Here is a 21,418-nt window from a genome sequence, read left to right as displayed (position 1 = left end):
TGGTCAATAAAAGGCGCTTCCTTTGAAGTAGGGAAGTAGGTGCGATTTTGTCACTGCGAATCGTGTGTGATACCTGTGTTTAATGGAGCGTACATTTTGACAACTCTTGAAGAGAATCATCATATTAATATCAAGAGGAAAGCAACTAATTTGGTGCGTTTAATGTAATGTTTGCTTTTTATATTTTATCTTAGACGTTTACTATTACTTCGATGTACCGATATGTAGTTATCTCCCTTTATTTACACACGACCTTACGCTTTGTAATTTGAATTCATTAACTTGTTGAAGTAAGTCTGCACAAGCAACACAAGATTTAATATGCATAAAAGAGATTTTGGAAGTTTTCATTCTTCAAATGTTCAAGAACTGATAAGTATAGCAAATGAAAGATATCTACCTCCAGAACTGCCATTTAAATTAAGATATGATTCTACAGCTGACAGTCACAGTAAAACAATTCAGTTTGGGAGAGAATTCAAAGACAGGTATTTTTTATTGGAGGATACATGTACGTTTCTCAACCACGGAGCTTTTGGAGCAGTTCTACGGCCAGCTTTAGAAGATGCCCAGAAGTGGCAAGTGTATACAGAAAAACAACCACTGCGATTCTACGACCGAGAACTTCTACCTCATCTTGTTTACGTAACAAGACGACTTGCCAACTTTGTTGACTGTGATCCTTGTGATATTGTTCTGGTCAGCAATGCAACGACAGGAATTAATGCTGTTTTAAAGAGCCTTAAGTTTAGCAGTGGAGATGTTATATTTACTCTCAGTGTTACATATGGTGCAGTAAAAAAGTTGTTGAAACAAGTATGCACAGAAACAGGTGCTGTTGTGAAAGAAGCTACTGTAACATTTCCACTTTCCGGACCAGATCAGTTAACAAAGCTTGTTAGAGAGGAGCTGGAACCAAATGTGACCAAACTGGCTGTGTTTGACCACATTCCAAGCAACACTCCATTTATTTTACCACTGAAAGAAATCATTGATATTTGTCATGAGAAAAACATACCTGTTCTTGTTGATGGAGCTCATGCATTGGGATCCATTTCTTTGAGACTAAAGAATCTAAAACCAGATTTTTACGTTTCGAATGCACACAAATGGTTCTGTGGTCCAAAAGGGGCTGCATTCCTGTATGTAGACAAAACCTTTCAGTCAGTGATCAGACCTGTAGTTATTTCTCATGGGTTTGGATCTGGATATAATTCAGAGTTTATTTGGACAGGTCTACATGATTACAGCCCTTTCCTGGCACTGCATACCGTGTTGGATTTCTGGCAAATGCTTGGTGTGGGTGTCATTCAGGGCTACATGCATGACCTCTGCAGACAAGCTGGTGGCATGCTGGCCAAGTCGTGGGGTACAGCTTTAGCAGCACCTCAAGATATGTTTGGATCAATGAGTCTGGTGAGGCTTCCTTCAAGCCTGTTTGATAATGATGACTTGGTGAACTACAGCAAAGCAGAAGAGATACAGAACAAGCTATACCACAACTACAACATAGAGGTTCCAATCAAGTGCATTGAGAACAAACTCTATGTTCGAATATCCTGCCATGTGTATAACTCACTCGGTGAATATAAGAAATTAGCTGATGCTGTTTCAGAAATGTGTACATGAACACTACAATAATGTACGTGTGTGTGTGTGTGTGTGTGTGTGTGTATATATATATATACATATACATGTGCTTAATACAGATGAACTATATGTACATACATGTGTATATAATTCATATAGTTATATTATTAAAATATATCCGTACACTGGTAATTTGTAAAATGGTGGTGTACATGTATGCATGTGACAATTTTTTTAATTCACTAAATGTAAAAGAAAAATAACAAAATTACAGGCAATGAAACTTAACTAAATATTGTGTTTATTTTTATGTTGCCTCACAAAAGCAAAAATTTCTGAATGGGCTGAGCCCGTTTTTACAAGAAAAGGTGATTGATCCCTCCCCTCCCCTCCAAACTCATCTAGAAAGTTTTAGGAGAGCGACAAATTGATCACCTTGAAACTCATCTTGCACCATTTCGGGAAAGTGGTCTTCAGCTTACCTTGATTTTGCTTAAATTTATGGCTAAGACTGAAACCTACTTAGAACTATAACTACATGTATCTATAGGTAATTACATGTTAGGTTGGACTTAAAGGGACACGCCCTAGTTGTTAACCATTACGCCGTTGTTTTTCGCTATTAAACCCATTTTTTCACAAATAAAATTGCACTTTACTTACCGTTTATTATTTAGAATATATACATTTCCATTCACCTGAAGTGTTTTTTGGTAATCCTGGTGTTTGTAATACCACAAAATGCATTTTTCGTATTTCATAAAATGCCAAGGGCCTCTGAGAAAAAAACATTGAGCAGACACTTGGTCTAATCTATTTTTAGAGGGGATATTCCCATTTCAATGTCACAGACGTTGGTATACCACGTGACCGCTATAATTTTGGTTCGGTTTGTTTTCTCATGCACGGTTCGTGCAATCAACATCCGATTTGTTGTCGTTTGCTTGTTCATTTGTGAGATTTTTCTTCACAGTTCGTTAACATTTTCAGTAACAATAAAGTTCAGACAAGTAAGTATCTCAATACAAAACGTTACAAACCGTTAAAACCAATAATTTTGCTAAGTCTTACGATATCTGGAGAGGGGATACAACCAGGACAAAACAGTTGGAACATGTCCAGGAGAGATGAAAGGAACGCACCCCAAGTCTGTGCGCACTCTGTGAAATTTGTCGTGACGTAGGCATTGTGCTTCGAGCGACATCTACCGGTGACATCATACTAACTTTCAAAATTATTTCAAGCAATTGGGACATGGGGATTCCCATGGTATTTATCGATATAAAATCTGCTTTTTCACTCCATTTGATAAAAACGTGATCTAAGTGTGTTACAGGTTTGTAGATTAACCAAATTATAATTTATTTTCGCTGGATGGAACTAGGGCGTGTGGCTTTAAATTGGTGTTTGATTCTGGTGTGATATATCGGAATAGAATAAAGTTGGTACATAAATGTATTATGTAATTTCCAGGTACGGTGTATATATATGTGTGTGTATGTGTGTGTGTGTGTATATATATATATATATATATATATATATAGGCATTTTTACACATACAGCTTTTTGTCACCTTCATATCAAATCAGTTTGGTCTATGAAAACAGTACCAATACAAAAACAGAGAAAATTTATTAATCAGTCTCCCTGGCAGAGTGGTTAGACCATCAATATTTAGGCTTGTACTTGTAGATTCTGGGTTCACATTCCAGTGGTGTAAATTCAGGGTGTGCACTTTACAGTCGCCTGATCGCCCATGCAGGGCACAATATTTCAGAGTCGGTTACGCAAAATTAAATTTATGCAAACTGGTTACATCATGACCTGTAAACGTTCAGAAATTAAAACTTGCAAACTTCACGATTACAGGACGTTTATTCACGCAGACATACTACTAGTATTTCGACAAATGTTTTAGGCTGAATTTTAGATACTTGATGCACAGCAAACCAGTAAACAACGTTATATTGCAACCAGTCTAAAGTAAATGTTCAGTATAGAGTCGATCCAAAAGTTTTAAAGAAATGTGCTCAGACCACTGGGGATGGCTAAATTATCTGCTGCTATTTTATCTCTAAAGGAATATATGTAGACATAATATTGGATTGCCTATAATTTTACATAAGTTTTAACATAAACAGGAATCCAAAAGTGTCACAAAAACTTTAAAATACTAACATTGCATAATGAGCTTTAAAAAACAAATATTTAGAACATCACTGTAGTATAGAAGTACCATCGATAAAGTGAAAGTAACATAGCCACTGCAAAACGAAAAAAAGAATCCCTCCAAATGATTATGTATCTATTTCAAAAGCATAGCGCCCATTATGCACAGTAGGCATGTGCGTAATGCAAAAACAAAATCCGGGAATAGGTCGAGGCTGTCTGTAATTGTTCTATAAAATTATAATATTCTCTTAAAACTGACTCGAAAAAAATAGTACAAAAAAAAAATGCCTCCGAAAAGGCTCAGATTGCATCTGTAGGCGTCCTGAGTTTCTAACTTTTCACAGGGGGAGGGGGGGCCTTTGGCATGCATAATGCTAAGAAAATGTATGGCTACGCCCCTGTATTTTATTTCAGTACTGGGGCTGATATTCAGTTCTTTTATAATATTGTTAACTTTAGCAAGCATTAAAGACATTTTTTTTGTGTAAAATGTTTTCTTTTGTATTTGTTTTAACTTTATGTTTCAGCTAAAAACTATGTATTTAAAATATAATCAGGTTGAACAGTTGGTTACCTAGGTAAAAACCACGTGAACCGACTTCCAGTTCCCACAGATTTTGAAATATTGTCCCCTGCCATGGCGAGTCAAAATAGCGTCAGGCAAGTCAAAACCGCATTACATGTCACCCGCCTGGTGACTGAAAATTTCCACATATTGTATTATGTATCAAAATGCAAATAACTAATGTTTGTAAGAGATCAGAAAGTTATTTTTTTATTTGGTTTGCAACTGGTTTCCTTTTAGTATATGTGTTGAGTGTGTCATTAAATAAAACATTTACTTCTTCCTTCATTCTTATTAGTATCGATCTGCACAACCAAACCCATATAGGACATAATAGTGACCACTTCCCCAGTCTATCGAAACAGTCTAAAACCATTCAGAATGCCTCGGCCAGTTTTGATTATGTATTCGGAAAACCTCGGCCCCGTAAATGTATTTGTAAGTTCAATCGGAACACCTCGGCCATGTCCATCTTTACTTTCCATTTAGTTACAGTCAAAACAACTCGTCACATTCCGATACCTTATGTTTCGCAGAAAGATTTTGTTTACAAGCCTGAGGTTTTCAGAGTATTCAAGTTACATTGTGTTGGAACGTTTTCGTTTCTTATGGAATATACCGAGTCTACTATAGAAATATAGTTGTTATCGTTATTATCCATTTTATAATTAAATAGTTATTATGCCTTTAACTTGTGTTGTGTGTTTATTTCTCTAGTGGATGTGATTATTGTTTGTATAGATTGCTGTCAGCTTAGTATTTTTTTAATTCCTCGTCATACGGCCATTAAAGCACCATATTCATTCCAAGACCGAACCTTGGTAAAACATTCCTGATGTTTGATTGTGTGGGTCCTTTGACAACATAATAATTATAATTTAATTTCAACAGTTTGTAATAAAACTAAAACAAGTTCCGTTTCCTTTTGTGTGGTTATTATTGTCTGTATGATATGATAACATGTTTTTAAAGTGCAATTTAAGTAAGTTCTTTTTTAAAATAAAATTCGGTCGCGGGCCACTCAAAAGTTGTAAGGGCGAGTCAAAGTGTTGCTGTGAGTGGCCCGATTGGCTAGTCAAACAAAAATCCCAAGTTTATACCCTGTGTAAAGCCATTGCATCCACCCATCTAGGCTGTGAATTTTGCAGGATTCTGTGCTATGGAATCCCAAACTATCTAGATTACGTACATACAGTAACATGTACATCATTTTAGATAACAATTCTTGTCTAATACTTTTTTTTTAATCCTCCAATTCAGTGCCTGCTGTCTTGTTAACCATTAACAGCCAGACATGTAACCACATGGTCTGTACTGACATTGAAGTGTGCTGTACGCCAAGATGAAACAAAAATCGTTGAAAAGAGTATTGGTCTTGTGCAAATCTGCTCGGTGACAAATAACTTGTCAATAACTATACATCTCTATACAAACTGGTGTTGGCAAATCAATACAAAATTAAAATGGTCAATGGTATCGTGTATCTTATCATCAGCTGTAGTATCTTGATACAATAATGCATTGGCAGGGATTTCTCCAGGTGTTCTGTGGGTCCAAACATACAATGTAGGCACTGAAAATTCTCAATTTCCATGCTAAAAATTCTAATAATATATATATACATGTACATGCATATTTAACTTAAATTAAATCTGTTCCAATAAATTAATTTAACTGTAGGGTACTGCATCATTCAGTGGTCTGAAAAACATATCTCAAGTATGATACATGTATACGTAAAGTCAAGATTTTCCAGTCTCATCAGACATGGGAACCTGGCGAAAATCCTGGATAAATCTGTGATCGGTGTATCGTGACACCCCTAGTTTCAACACGTAAAAATGGACACTCAATTTGATTTATCTACTAACCTGTAACACATGTTACAATATAATGAAACGAGAGTCTGTGACATCATTGAAACAGGGATATACATGTGCATGTACTCTTTTAAAAAGTGGACTAGCCTGCACTCATCTCCATAACCATTACTTCCCAGACAGTGTTCAAAATAAGCACTTGTCTGTTTGTCCCAACAAGTGAAAATCTATTCAGACAAGCAAACTCTGCCTTGGTGGTTGTCCAGTGGACAAGTAAACATTTTTAGTGCAGTTTCATTTTTAGCAATCACAAACATCATCCTGATACTTGAATAAAATAAACCATTTATTTAAATGGACAAGTGAAAATTATTTAAATATTGGCAGACAAGTAGATTTCTAGATGTATTTGTCCGGTGGACTAGTGAAACATTCTGCATCTTTCTTTCACTGCCAGATATAAACCTGTACATGTATGCATGCAGTGTTAGAATTACGAAAACTGTTTTCGTGGTATTACAAACACCAGGATAACCAGAAACGCATCTAATGTTTGAAATGGAGTAAATTCTGATTTCAACACAAATGGCTCTAATACTAGTGAAAAATATGCTGTATTGTTTAAAAACAAGGGTCTGCAACTCTAAGGTTGTCTTAAATAAATGTACGTGTAAAAGAAAATCTACTTGTAGATGTTGAACAGTGTTGCCGACTAATGATGGATCATCTGATGGTGTACAGTGACCTCGCCAACTACACAGAGAAGTTCAACCATCTTGTGGCGTGGTGTCACAGAAAATATCACTCAATTCATGTGGTTAGTGACATTGTTATTGTGTTTGTTTACTAATGTTGATGACATTATTTTTTGGCACTGTTCATCGTTTTGGCTTTGTGTACAATACATACAATGTATAACATGTCTTAGCATAATTTCATTTCATATCCATATTTTGTAAATGGTATTTCTTTTTATTTATTTTATTTTTTTAATTACAGTATTTTAAGACAGATGTCTATTAGTATGAGTACATGTATGTAATTTCAAACAATTTCCACTATCAATTTTTCATTGATAGTTTTTTAGCATCCTAAAATTGGAAGCATTATGTACATGCAGTTTATAGCTAAGTTATTAATTTGGAACACTCAGAATGGGATTTTATTTCGAAAATAGCCACACACGTACATACTTACATTCATGTATAATGTGAGCTGTGGGATACGGCTCTTATATTCATGATAGCTTTACATAGCTGAAAATAATTGTCAGTTCCGTATTCAGCAGTGAACATTATTTACATGTCGCAGTCAGTACATATGTTTTTATTTTTCATAATAAAAAAAAGGTTTAAGTTATGAAAAAAAGAATAGTAAGTTGTTCCATACATGTATAACATTAAAAAGTACCTTTGGATATGTTGTATTTTTGTGTACAAAGCCAAAATGATAATGAAGAAATGTTCTGTTGTTGATCTTAGTTAGAAGTCGTGAAACTCACGTTAGACCTCTCTGTTTTTGGCACCATTTCAGTACAGGAAAAACTATCAGTGTTTTTGGAAAATGGACATGCTTAGGGTTTTTTTATTTGTTAAAGTTTGTTCATTTATAAATTTTGTACATTTATATATATATATATATCTAATTTGAATTAGTTTTTGTATGAGTATATTTAAATTACAAGCTTCGGTTTGTAGCAATTTGTCATTGGTCATTTCCTGTTTAGTTAATTACAACTGTACATGTACCTAACATTATATCGGAGATGAATATTTTTTCTGCTATTTTAAACGTCTGTACATGCAGTGTTTCCAGCTTTTCCACGGTTTGTCCAAAATATTCCATATTCTCTATCCAAAACTTATGATATCGTTTCAGCTGATGCTCTGGATGGTTACCACCATTTTAGACCATTGTGTAACCCTACCCCTAGGGCCAATCTTGGGGGGGGGGGGGGGGGGGGGGGTTGTGTTTTTGTATCCCACTTTCATCTCTGATTATGTACTGAAATAAATTTGACTACTAATTTTGGCATGATACATGCCTTCTATTAATGAATAGCTGAATTTCTTTTTTGATTGCAATTCTGTATTTTGAATTAGGGTGTGGCCAGAGTGAAAGATTTGTTCATGACTCCAAATAATTTCCAACAGGAACTGGCAGAAACACTTCGCCGTGTGGAAGAGCTTGAAAGAGAATTGAACAAAGTCAGGTCAGAAAAGGTAAATTGACATACATGTACAAACTATATATTGAGTAAAACATGTTTACGTTAATTTCTGGTGCTGTGGTACATTTATTGCAGGTATTACATGTGAATAATGCTAAACTAGTCAAACAGCATTATATTTCTAGATTGTAACAATAACAATTGTAAGAACTGAACATTTAACAGCAAGTAAGTATCTTTTCCAGTATCTATCTATATGTACATGTATTAATATTGCTTAAATAGGGTTTAATCTGGATATAAAAAATGATTAGCAATATGGCAAATTTGATTAGAAAATCTGCAGCCAAATTCAAGTAACATGTACATGTAGCTATAAATATGTTTTTAAAGATCTATACTCACAAACGAAACACTGTTTTCAAATTAACTTTTTGGCAAATTGGTAATGACATACATTTGCAATTTATTCAACTTTAAATCACATTCATCAGGCATCGAAATAAGTCGAGAACGGTTGTTCAGGTTACCGGGAGGTTACCACATGTACGAAAAGTCGAGAACTGTGTTTCGTTCTCAACAAAAATTTCAAAGGTAGTTTCATTTCCGAATGTAAACCAAGGCAATGTATTCCGGACTTCCGCGCTTCATTTTCTAGTAAGGAATTGCATCAATGTTCACGCGCATTTGTGCAATTGCAAGCAATTATAGTCATTCCGCATTTAAGCAGCGTCCACTAGATAAATTTACTTCCGCATTTCGTTTTCTCGTACGAAAATGCACCGATGTTCGTGCGCACTTGTGCAATTGGCAAGCAAATTTGGCAATCCGCGTTTAAGGTTGGACTATACCAGTTAAAATCCCATAGGCGACCATGTTAACGTTTGTGTTTAAAAACACTATATGCAATATATCAACCAAACTATGACTTATAAATATCAGTATTACAACCCCTACCTCAAGGTATTAACAGCAGAAAATGGTACCTTTCATGGCTTATTTTCGCACAAAATTTTGAGTACTTTTTTTAACAGGTACCCCATACATGTTCCAAGCACAAGGCTACTTGACATGGTGGTACTACATCAAATAAAATTGCATACATTTTTAGCCCAGATGAAACTAATTCTTTTTACAACCAACATTTAAAACCAATCACAGGACCTCAAATTTTGACCCAGCCGGAAATTAATTGGTTTAGTGCTACCTTAAGCAGCGCCCACTAGATAAATTTACTTTCGGATTTCATTTCTCGTACCAATGTTCGCACACACCGATACAATTTCAGAACGTTCATAAATGCATGTATACCAAAATAATCATCTGGCACACATATACGGGTGATAAAAAGTAGTAGTAACAGGAATTAATTCTAACTATCATATTATATAGTTGTGGTAACGTATAGGTCAGCAGGCTATAATTTGTGGCTACATGTAAATGGGTTACCAGACACAATGCTTATTTCGATGCCTGATTCATGATAAATTGGCGAATGACAGCTTAAACCCTACTCAAATGATTGTGGTATATGTACATACATGTGTGTATTTTGTTAACATTGCATAGTCAGTGCATCTTATTGTGCCATGGTCTGACCGGTTCAGGTGCTAGATGTTACGGGTTTTGTTTTTAACAAGTTGGTGATCCTAAAGTATACCTGGTGAAATACAGAATATAAAACCTCTGACGGTCGGTCATAATTTCTGGTAAAGAGGTCACATTAAGAGATCACTAAGATGGTTATTGATTTATATTTGTAAGACATAATTATACTATTTTTACATTCATTGAATCAGCATGATATTCCTATGTCTGTTCATGTATATTTTTTAACAATCACTTACAGAATGTGCTTGAGAAAGAGGTTGCCAGTAAATTTCAACAGCTGCAACAGCCACCACTACAAGCTCCACCACCACCACCACCACCTCCTCCTCCACCACCTCCACCTCCACCAGTCATTACTTCCCACAGATTTGTGATTAAGCGAAGAAGTCCTAAATCTGAGAACATGGTAAGAATAAAATAACTGGGGAATAATAAAACAGTTTATATCAGTGATGTTTCCAGTGATCGATTATCATCGAAAATTGATCAGTTTGGCTCCAATTATCTGATGATCAACTCCAAATATCCACCATCGATTGTGAGGAAATTTTTAACTCCAATTGTTCCTCCAGTTTAGATGGTTGAATTGGTGTAAATATGTTGGGGTTTGTTTTCATGTGTACATAAGGAGAAATGATATGAAGTGCTTACTAAAGGTAAAATTATTAATTCATAGAGTTTATTATAATTCATAGAGTTTATTATAATTCAAATCCTTCTTATGCTGATATAATTCTAACCGATTATGTAATCGAAAGTTGATCAGTTAATGCAAACCAATTGCTACCAAAGATTGATGATGAAAATCCAACCGATTCCCAACAATATTTTATATGTACGTTTAAGAGAGTAACAATACTAATGATGTGCATACATGTATGTAGACGTCTTGTAGTCTTAAGGTACATGTATACCCATGTTTGGGATGCTCTGATATGTGACCTTGGGTGAAGTAAAGATTGGTCTCTTCGGTTTACTGTAGTCACATGTTATTTTTGTTGGAAACTATACAACTTAATACTACATGTAGTGCATAGGGATGGAATCAGTGAGAAATTGAAATTTTGGTTCTGAAATTTGTGCATCGATCAATTTTAATTCGTAAACTACTGTCCAAAAGCAGAGTTTATGAATGGCTCAGATATGTAGTTACCAACAATTTATATTTTACACAGAGTCAAAAGACCCCGGATGAAGATGGCAAGATGGTTGTCACTGCAGATGATCTGAAAAGTGTCAAGCTGAAAACACCTGGAGAACGAAGTTTAAAAACTCTGAATGTAAGAAACACACGGTAGATAGTGATGTTTTTTTAAATGCTGTATTAAAAAGGCCTTGAATATTGATCAATTGCCCCCTAAATACATTTTCCCAAAATTACATCAATGTTTATATTTTTAGATGTTATAAAATTATAATCAAAATCAAAATGCAAGACTTGAAACAGAATGGAACATGGAAATCGATCTTTCTCTATACAAGTTTGTAGTAAACTTCCCTTACCACACTCTGCTATTTCTGTTGTGCCCTTTAGAGCTGGGCGGTATACCGTATATACTGTTCGGTATTGGTATCATGTCAATACTGCATTACCATACCGAACAAATCTCAAAATATAGAAATTTTGGTGTTGAAAAATATTTTACGCCATTTAATAAAGCATTTACAATATATCTAATAAACACAAAATAGCTGAAAAGAAGAGAGATGAAGGACATGTGTGTGCAATTTCATTTTACTTAGATGAAATTAGCAGATGAGACTATCTCAGGCATGCATTTAAAGCCGAAAATACTGCTCAATATCGGTATTTGAAAGAAAAAAAATTGTCATTTCCAGGACATGGAAAGTTTTGGAAAAATCACATTTTTGCTCATAGTTTTGGAAAATTGTACTTTTGGCAATATATTAAAAAGCTTAGTGTTGAAAATCAATATTTGATCGCAAAAAATGAACATTTTGACAGGATTATATTTCATTTTTAAAAAAAAGGTATAACTTAACTGGTTTTTGGTTACCCAATGTTATTTTCACTCCAGTTATCAGTGTGTAAGTAATACATTAAACAGGCAGTTAGCCAAATGCTTATAAAATGTATTTTTATTAGTGAATCATATTGAAATGAATTTTGGAAATTTATCTTCGTGGTCTTGGAAAAGTTATGGAAATGTATGAACCATGTTACAAGGTTAATAACATGTAGCATATATATATGCTACATTTTCCATAAATGCCCAATGTTGCAGATATGCTACATTATTAAAAGTATATACAAATTTATGAAAATTAAAAAATCAACATGGAAGTGTTCAATGTAAAAATCAACATGGAAGTGTTCAATGTACATTAACACCTGTAAGTTGAATGACTATAATACTTTTTGGTATTTATTTTGAGTACTTGGACACTAGAGTTAAAATAACTAGGGTTAAAATAAATATGAAAATATGCGGGCATATGACACAAGACTACTTCATCCTTCCTGCACTGCCTGAAGGAGGACTGCTATTCTCTCAGGACTGGCTTGACAGAATGAAGCTTGTTCGTCCCAATCATCTTGCCAGGTTGAAAAAATATATTGGTTGATATGATATTTGAAATCACTCATTTGTAAGTCACAAAGAATATACATGTATTTATAAATGTCGTCAACTTAAACTGCTGTTAAATAACATTATTTTTATGGGCATTTTAGCACATTTTGTTTTACATCCTGGTATAACTAATCTGTCACTTTGTGTGTCAACAAGCAGCCCAACTTCGCTAGATGTGATTTTTCATTTTACATTTTGTTTCATTTCTAAATAATAAAATGCTGGGTTATTTAAAAAAATAAAATTCCGAAGGGCACGGTGGTAAACCAGGTAAGGCAGCACAGCATTTTTCTTGCAGTTGACATTGTAATATTTTAGGTGCATAATGGCAAGTAAGAATGGCATCTACGGCGATTGCAGTCAATGCCGTAGTGAAATTCAAACCCTGGGTAATTGTTTGTAACACTCTGGGCCCGGAGGCAAATGATATTGAGATTGGGAGACTGCTGGCTATTCAGTTTCAGTTACACCATTCTCTTGTAATTATTCATGGGCTCAGTGTACTGGGCATTGCCTGGCAATTACTGGCCAGAAATTGGCATCAAGTATCCTGATGTATTTCTAAGCATTTAAAATTGAATTTATGACTTGAAAAAATAACTAATAACCAGAGCTAAACCTCGCTTCTATAACTTAGCTGAACCTGGCCTGGTGCTTATAAAACTGTAAGAGTCTAGACTCGAGCCTCTAATAGAGTCTGAGAAACTAATGTCATGACAATGCCATACAACTTGTGTGTGTGACGTCATTAGAGATCAAGTCTGGACTCCCAAAGTTTTGTAAGCACGGGCCATGGTTGATTTTATTGTTTGAATTATGAATTTATAGTTTATTTCTTGTTACAGAATAATGTTGGTACGCCATTTGTTCGTCTGAAGGACCTGAGACGTATAACACTGAGAAAAACTCAGTCTGCTGCATCCCTTGGACAAGCAGGCAAAGAAAATTTAGAAAGAATGTATGTGCAATTGATAATTTGATACTTCTAGCTGTGCACAGGGTAATGTTGCCATTCACTAAAATATCAAATGTGATTTATAGTTGAATTTGGCCTATATATTTCAAAATTAAATAGCCAAAAAGCTCATTTGAAAATCAAATAGATGTGCAAGTACAATTTTTCAAAGAGCCTTAAATTTATTTGGTTAAATTCTGTAACCCTTAATTAATTTTGAGTAGTATAATTTAATTCAGAAGTAACATCAGTAAAATTATAAACGGTACAATGTACTTGAGTTTGCCACCCTATTAAAAATATGTTTTGTATATATCACAGGATAACAGATGAAGTGAAACAAAAACGAAAACTGAGGCGTACATCTTGTCAAAGGTTTGCTAATTAACATTTTGCATGTAAGATGTGCTTGACTTTTCAAGCATTTATTGCATACCCAAGTTTAATTCAGGAACTTCTAATCAGTTGATTTGCACAGATGTTTATTTTGCCTTACGTTTTTATGTAGTAATAAAGTTTGAAACGTGCTGCCCTGGGCACACATTTCAGTCAACTGTGCTGTGTCCCAGATAAAGATTAATGGTTGGTTGTTAGTGAGAGAGAAGTCAGTGTAGTGATCTTACATCTCCCATGAACCTTTAAAAGTCATTCTGGGTGTGAGCCGGTAACGGGAGGTAAACCTAATACCTACTAGCCTTATAAGTCTGGGGCCCAATTCACGAAACTCTCGCAACTTTGCGATATCGCAGTGCAATGCAAAAAGACTTGCTAAGAGGATACTTTGTTGTCTAGCAGAGCCTAAGGGAGCTTTGTGAATTAGGCCCCTGGTGTTTTAACCACACGGCAACCAGGGCCAGTATTTTTCTGGTAGGAGATCTACTTTATTATTTCCCAGTCAGTGGTTTTGTTTCCTTCTGTACTGAATAACTAAACGATGACCAAACAGATCAGTTATATTTTGTTTCAAAGCCATAGCTAACAGTTTGCACAAATATTCCAGTCTGATTCTCAGGATTCGTGCAAGCATTAAACATCAAAGCTATATACATTTGTGTGAAATATTTATGTAACTTTATGAAATCTACTAATCAGTTCTTAATTTTACTAAACAAACTAAAAAGATAACAGTATTAATAGTCTGTATTGGTTCTCAAGATTCAGTCCAGTTTGTAAAATATAAATATTGTGCCCTGTAGCAAGCACTTGGCTATTCTAAGAGTTGTTGATAGTTATCTGCCATTGGTCGTTTTTCACACTATCCCAACCAGTGCGCCATATATCAAAGGCTGTGGTATGTGCTCTCCTGTCTGAGAAAGTGCATATAATGGGAAAATGAAGCAGGTACCTTTTGTCTAAGATTACGAGTAAACAATTACCAAATGTTTGACAACCAATGGCTGATGATTGATAAATCAGTGTGCTCTAGTGGTATTGTTAAACAAAGCAAACTAACCCATTTTGTTTTTCAACAGTAGTAAAATCAGAAAAATACGTTTGCTTCGAATCAATGCATTGCTAAATGTGTTGTACCAGACAAAGCAATGCATAGAATTTAAGAATTTATCATCTATGGCAGTTTTCAAAGGTTTTAGCCATGGGCAAAATGCTCCCCTACATGTATGGCAATTCTGTGTTATAAACCAGTAACTTGCAACACAAACAAATACAAAATTAAGAACTAAAATTTATCCCTTCAACCAACAGCAATACAAATCATGTACATTTTTATCCAGCCCATGACCTGTGACAGTTCTTATCACAATAGATGTCACTTCAGACACTGATGGTTATTTTTATATACATCAACATAATAGTAAAGGGCAAACCTATTGGCTAATATCATTGCAAACTGTTTGTGTTTTGTAGAAGTCCTGGTGGTACACCAATCGTGAATACAAAAAGACGAAGAGAGAGCGGGACTGGTCTCACTCCCGTGATGACCCGAGCTCTTAGGAAGAAGTTTAAGGTTTGCATGCTAATGAGTTTGTGAACACGTGCTAGTACAAAATATAAATGCAAAACATTTTGCTACAGAGATGCCAACCATTACAAATTTGGTGGAATCATTACGAATTTAAAGCATAGATTACACTATTACGATGGTCTTGTTAAAAATTCTGATTTTTAGAAAGAAAATTGTAATTTCACATATTTGGTGTCTGGTTGTATTTTGAAAGGCACAAATGTTGTTAACACCAGATAAATGGAATTTTTTTCCTCTTCACCGTCAACAATCATAGATTGGTTTGCTGCCTTGTTCTTTAAACTTATGAATTCCGAATAGCGTGGCGATATAGAATAAACCAGTCTAGCAATCGGTCTTCCGAACAGCCCCAGTGTTTGCCGATTGGGTACAGCCTTGAACTTGACTACTAAAATGTTAAAAAACGTGCTACTGAGCATCACTGATAACATTCCTATTTTGGGGGGTGAAATTCCTATTTTATGAAGGCCTGGATTCCTATGACACTTCAACTAGGGTTGGCATCTCTGTCTCTATCTAGTTACAGTGGCAGTCATTAGAAACCTATTAGAAAAGCCATGTAATGTTTGAGATTATAACTTTTGGCAGTATTCCAGTTGAATACTAGTAATTTAAAATATTATGGTATGCCAATTTTATATACCTGGCAGTATCTTCTACTTACTGGCAAGACATAGCCCAGTGGTAAAGCGCTGTCTTGATGCACGGTCAGTTTGGGATTGATCCCCGTCGGTGGGCCCATTAGGCTATTTCTCGTTTTAGCCAGTGCACCACGACTGATATATCAAAAGTCGTGGTATGTGCTATCCTATCTTGGATGATGCATGTAAAAGATCCCTTGCTGCATACGGAAAAATGTAGTGGGTTTTCTCTGATGACTATGTGCCGATGATTAATTAATGTGCTCCAGTGGTGTCGTTACACAAAACAAATTTTTGTATTTTTTACTGTACCCATATCATCACAGAACATTTTCTTTTCTTTTATGACTGATTAAATTTTTTATTGTATTTGGGTGGGGTTTTTTTTCATGTTTCTTTTTAATAACAGAATCTGTTGTTGTCTTTGGGGTTTTTTGCTGGGCGGGTTATTGGGGGTGGGGGTCTACTTTGTCTTGCTGATTTGGTGACAGGATTCTTTGATAAGCTTTTATCCATTTTATATCAAGTTCATAACCGAAAAAAATTAATTAAAATCAACATTTATTATGAGGAGAATTGAATTGAAGTTAATCTGATAATTTATTTGGTTTCCTAGTCGGTTCGGGCAAATTCATCTGATGACTCCAACTCTAGCTCTACTTTCTCCAGTCCTGACTTGACATCACCAGTTCCATCCAAGATGTCCAGCACGTGTACCCCACCAAACCCAGCCCGAACAGACAGCATCACCTCAACACCTCCAGCAAGCACTGTGTTCACTCCACCAAGTGTGACCATCAACCTCCAGGACAAGACACCAGATCGTGATGACACTAGTCCATTGTTGTCTTTGTAACACGGTGTGTAACCTAATTAACTGGTCGCTGTTTTTACAATTCACATAGGGCTAACTTAATAAAAAAAATTATCACTACCATGTCTGCAATGCATTTTCTAGTTGTTTTAATCAGATCGACCAGGAAGCATAATTTTACTATCATCATTTTAATCAACGGTAAATTATCTGAGATATAGTTAATACACCATGACATATTTAATATTTATGGCATAAAAGAAGTACCAATGGCTACTCTTTGCAAAGATTTCATCATAATTTGCCAGGTACAGTAATAGGTGGTAATGAAAAGAACTGATAGAATCTCATGTTTCATGCTTACTTTTAAAAAATGAAGACTGTTTCACTGATGCATGTCACCAACATAATTATGGAAAATGAGACGTCAATTCGGAAAATAGATCATGAGAAGGATGACAAAGAAACAGTTGTGTAATTTGATCTGTAATGAGTTGTGTTGTTTGTAATTATAGGAATTGTTTCTTTGGTGAATTCTAACAGTCACAAAATTAGTTTTAAAAATCACTCTGCTGTATTACTTGTACGTGGCTTTATACATTTTGCATCATTTTGTTTTAAAATAACAATTTCTCAAGAAGAAAAATTCTTATGCGACTCTTTAGGTACTAAATTCCAAGTACTGCTTATCGTGTTATATCATAACACCTAACGTACACTACAAACATTGGTCACGAATATTGTTTTTCAGTTGGTTTTATGTGCCTGCACACAACCAATTTTTATTAGTAGTGTGCAGGCAAATAAAGCCACTGTTTTAAACTATAGCGCTGATGTCACATTATTAGAGCGCTGAGGTCGCATTATTAGAGCGCTGGGGTCGCATTATTAGAGCGCTGAGGTCGCATTATTAGAGCGCTACGGTTGCATTATTAGAGCGCTGGTGTCGCATTATTAGAGCGCTGGTGTCGCATTATTAGAGCACTGGTGTCGCATTATTAGAGCGCTGGTGTCGCATTATTAGAGCGCTGGTGTCGCATTATTAGAGCGCTGAGGTCACATTATTAGAGCAAAGAAATATTCAATCTATGTGTTTCAGTTGATAAAAGTGTACACTAAATTAAATTATGTGCTGTTTACATAATTTAAATATATAATTATGTGCAATAATCCCGGTTTGATAATTATTTTATTACTGTTGGTGGTTGTACAAGCTGTTTACAGAAATTAATACAGATTGCAAATATGAGAATGTGTTGGAAGTATATGTCATTAAAATTGTTTGACGTTTTACCATCTCTTAACACACCTATCTGATATTAAAATACAGTTCCAAATTGGGCTGGGTTTATGATGCTTGCAGTTTTCAATATTTTTATTATGTTCTTATAATTAGGAATATTTCTTCATTGTACTGATTATAATATGTTCATTTACAAATTGTCCCATTTGAAATGTACAATAGACCACATTTTTTCTATATCAAATCATTGGTGAGGGGATTCTAATTTGATACGGTACATGCCCACAATGCAGATGCTGCTATCTTAAATTAACTACTGGCTGTTGAAGATATCAGTGGACCACATGCTCGCATCCATCATAGTCAAAATGTTAAAGATGGTACGATCAAAGATATACTAATGAAGATTATTTTTGTATTATGATGGTTAGCAATTACATTAATGTAAACAAAATATTGTTTATAAGTAATTGCATGTATCAAATAAATAAAAAAACAAAAAACAAACAAACCTTGTCAGCATTTAAAATGTTTTATCTGACATTTTTGTTATTTATTTTTTATCAGTTGCATATTAATCTCTTAGGGTGAAAATTACTATTTGTCTAATATTGCATGCAGAAAATGGTGATTTTTTTTTTAAAACAAATTATTATCTTAGTGATAGTTAATTTTCTAATTAATATTATAGTGATATTACTTATTGGTGCCAAATTATTAAAGATGTACTCAAGCATTCATAATATATGTGTTGAATATATATATATTTTTTTTTTTTTTTTTTTTTTTTTTTTAAATATGTATATGTACATGCATGTGTGTTGTTTTTACTAGCAGAATCTGTTTTGTACCTTTGTATGGAATATTTTGAAATCATTTATGATTTGATTATGTATCAGAATGAATCATTTCCTAAAAAACTAAATATTTTTTTGTTATATATTACAAGCACAAAATGTTTTGTGTTTAGTTTCATAAATAACATCTGTTTTGAAAGGCTACAAACTTAATAGCATTTTATATATTAAATATATTTTTATAATGTAGTTTGGCATCTAGCCTTAATGCATTTCTATAAATAATAACATGGTTAAAATATTCCATTATGTCCAAGGCATCTGTTCCTGTCAGTATATTCTTCTCTTGTTCACTCATGTGGTTTACCATTTTTATCCATGATGTTCATTTTGTGCAAGAATATGCAGCAGTGTCGTGATATATATTCTTGCATAAAATAAACTTGTGCAATAAATAGGAAGTAAAAACAACGTATGTGAAGTTCTTTATACATATACGTATACATTTTGGTTGACATTCCTGTATGGTCATAATGTGCCAGTCGATGACGTCGAAGTGTTATATCTCACTTGGCGTTTTAGTGGTACATATCACTTTGATATGTACCAAGATAGTTTTAACCACATGGGTAATAAAGAGTTACTTAGTCTAGGGACAGAAAGAGAGAAAACCAGCTGCTGCTACATGTACATATACTATTTCTAACGACAAAGCAACAAGGGATCTCTTATATGTACTTTCTCATTGACTGGGCAGTATATATGTGTTTTACAGCTTTTGATAACCAGTCGTGTCATCACGTCTGCTAAAGCAATTATAAATGTCCATTGGTCTTCCATGATAAACTGAAGGAATTCTCTCTGTGTCTTAATTAATCTACAGTTGTTGCTACTTTAAGATATAAAGAAATCAGTACTGTACTGCCGGTTTTCCATCAACAGTTCAACTGTGATTTAGATTTACTCGTCTGCATGTAAGTGGAGGCATGTAAACCCTTTATGGCTTCTTATGAACTTATCCTGGAAGCTTTTCTGGATGAATTTTCAAAGAAGACTCTTTTCCTCTGATGTTTCGCTGCAGCTGCCAGGATTAACCTTCACAGTCTGGACGATAAAGTGGTTATGTTCAAACATGACAGTTGTGCACATAGCTCTGCTACTGAACTTTGTAGCTAACAATCCACCATATACCAAGTTTCCACAGACTTAACTAGTAGTGCATTATCATCTATTGTTAGACCACATGTTACTGTTGACTTAAAGACAATAATGATTAAGAAAGGATATAAGACCATTTGTTTTAGTTGATCATCATGGGTACCAGACTTTGAAGAGTAGAAACCTTGCCACCATGATGCTCAAAGTGTCCCTAAGATTTGAGGTCAGGTTTCCTTAAATTTTGAATATAACTTTCAAATAAATATATACAGCAACCATCATGAAACAATTTGGTAATTAAATCTGTGGTCCTTTGTGGACTGTTTCTAATATAATTTGTAAACCAACTGCATTCTATAACTGATAGCAGAATTCATGTGATAGCATGCACTTAAAATGTATATGTATATTTCATAAGGGCCAGATTAGCCTAGTCATTGTATTTGTTTAATTTTAGACTACATGTATGTGTCAGTAGATTTAGTACTTGTTATTTTAAAGTGCTGTTCACAATTATCAACATTTCCACGTGTATAAACCGCACGGGGTGAGTGGGGGAGTTGGGTGGCCTAATGCAAGCATCGGTAAGAGTTAAGACCGTCTAAAATGGTTGAGCACAACACCCACTACACAGTTGGTTTGTCACTTTAGGTTGCTTGGGGGATGCCTCTGGAACATTTCTAGCCCTGGTGTAGAGTTTAATTGTGTCAGCAGCAATAGGTGGCCGGATATTTTCTACTGGGGATTGGTCTCCCTGCTCAGCAAATTTTCTTTTTTCTTAATATATTTTCGGGGGAGCAAGACTCGATCCCTCAATAAACTTCGGTCACCACATTCTAGACACTACCACGCCCAAGCCCCTGCTCTGCTACAAGTCCTGTACACGCGCCTGAACAAAGATACGCTCCGGAAACGAAATGTTTACGGACGGACGCACGCACAACGCCGTATCATGATAACACGACCCGTCAAAGACGGGCACATACAACTGTGGATACTTGTGAATGGCCTCTAAAGCTTTTAATATTTTATCTGTTGTCTTATTACTGGTGATTGTTCAGTGCTTTTGCTACAATTAACTGCATTATTTTAGTTTTTGGTTCCACAATAAATAGATTGTTTTCATTTCAATTAGTTTTTATTTTTGGATGTACTAGATAGATGAAATAATATTTGAAGTTAACCAGTTTGGATAAGTATATGGACTGAGAGTTTCAGTACTCAACAGACATGGTCTGCAGGTATCCATGTTTCAACTATAATGTATATACTTAAAGACTACATTTCAAGAAAGAAAAGAAATG

General features: G+C 34.8%; 2 protein-coding genes across 3 annotated transcripts; both read left to right on the top strand.

The window, feature by feature from the left end:
• The first annotated feature begins 31 nt into the window (after nucleotides 1–31).
• LOC121368190 (proline-rich protein 11-like) lies at nucleotides 32–21,239 on the top strand. Of its 2 annotated transcripts, none has more exons than XM_041492821.1 (9): nucleotides 32–153; nucleotides 6,840–6,964; nucleotides 8,301–8,369; nucleotides 10,167–10,334; nucleotides 11,104–11,208; nucleotides 13,368–13,480; nucleotides 13,799–13,852; nucleotides 15,344–15,443; nucleotides 16,719–21,239. In XM_041492821.1, exons 2-9 carry the CDS (start codon nucleotides 6,863–6,865, stop codon nucleotides 16,956–16,958), a joined length of 951 nt encoding a protein of 316 aa, XP_041348755.1. In that variant the 5' UTR covers nucleotides 32–153; nucleotides 6,840–6,862; the 3' UTR covers nucleotides 16,959–21,239. The 2 variants fall into 2 exon arrangements, with proteins under 2 accessions (XP_041348755.1, XP_041348754.1); XM_041492820.1 differs by having other exon boundaries at nucleotides 8,250–8,369.
• On the top strand, nucleotides 189–1,726 carry LOC121368189 (L-cysteine desulfhydrase-like). The gene has a single exon (XM_041492819.1). It carries the CDS (start codon nucleotides 322–324, stop codon nucleotides 1,627–1,629), a length of 1,308 nt encoding a protein of 435 aa, XP_041348753.1. The 5' UTR covers nucleotides 189–321; the 3' UTR covers nucleotides 1,630–1,726.
• Nucleotides 21,240–21,418: the final 179 nt, after the last annotated feature.

The sequence above is a fragment of the Gigantopelta aegis genome, chromosome 3, assembly GCF_016097555.1.
Source record: "Gigantopelta aegis isolate Gae_Host chromosome 3, Gae_host_genome, whole genome shotgun sequence".
NCBI classification, from domain to species: domain Eukaryota; kingdom Metazoa; phylum Mollusca; class Gastropoda; order Neomphalida; family Peltospiridae; genus Gigantopelta; species Gigantopelta aegis.
Note: the sequence above shows the minus strand (reverse complement) of the source record. Positions and strands in the feature narration are given on the sequence as shown.

What these genes read in the sequence shown, in the direction of transcription:
- LOC121368189 (XM_041492819.1), top strand. Translation starts at nt 322, where the DNA reads ATGCATAAAAGAGATTTTGGAAGTTTTCATTCTTCAAATGTTCAAGAA.
- LOC121368190 (XM_041492820.1), top strand. Translation starts at nt 6,863, where the DNA reads ATGATGGATCATCTGATGGTGTACAGTGACCTCGCCAACTACACAGAG. An exon ending in AATATCACTCAATTCATGTG is followed by an intron (nt 6,965 to 8,249) that starts GTTAGTGACATT and finishes ATTTTGAATTAG; the next exon opens with GGTGTGGCCAGAGTGAAAGA. An exon ending in GTCCTAAATCTGAGAACATG is followed by an intron (nt 10,335 to 11,103) that starts GTAAGAATAAAA and finishes TATTTTACACAG; the next exon opens with AGTCAAAAGACCCCGGATGA.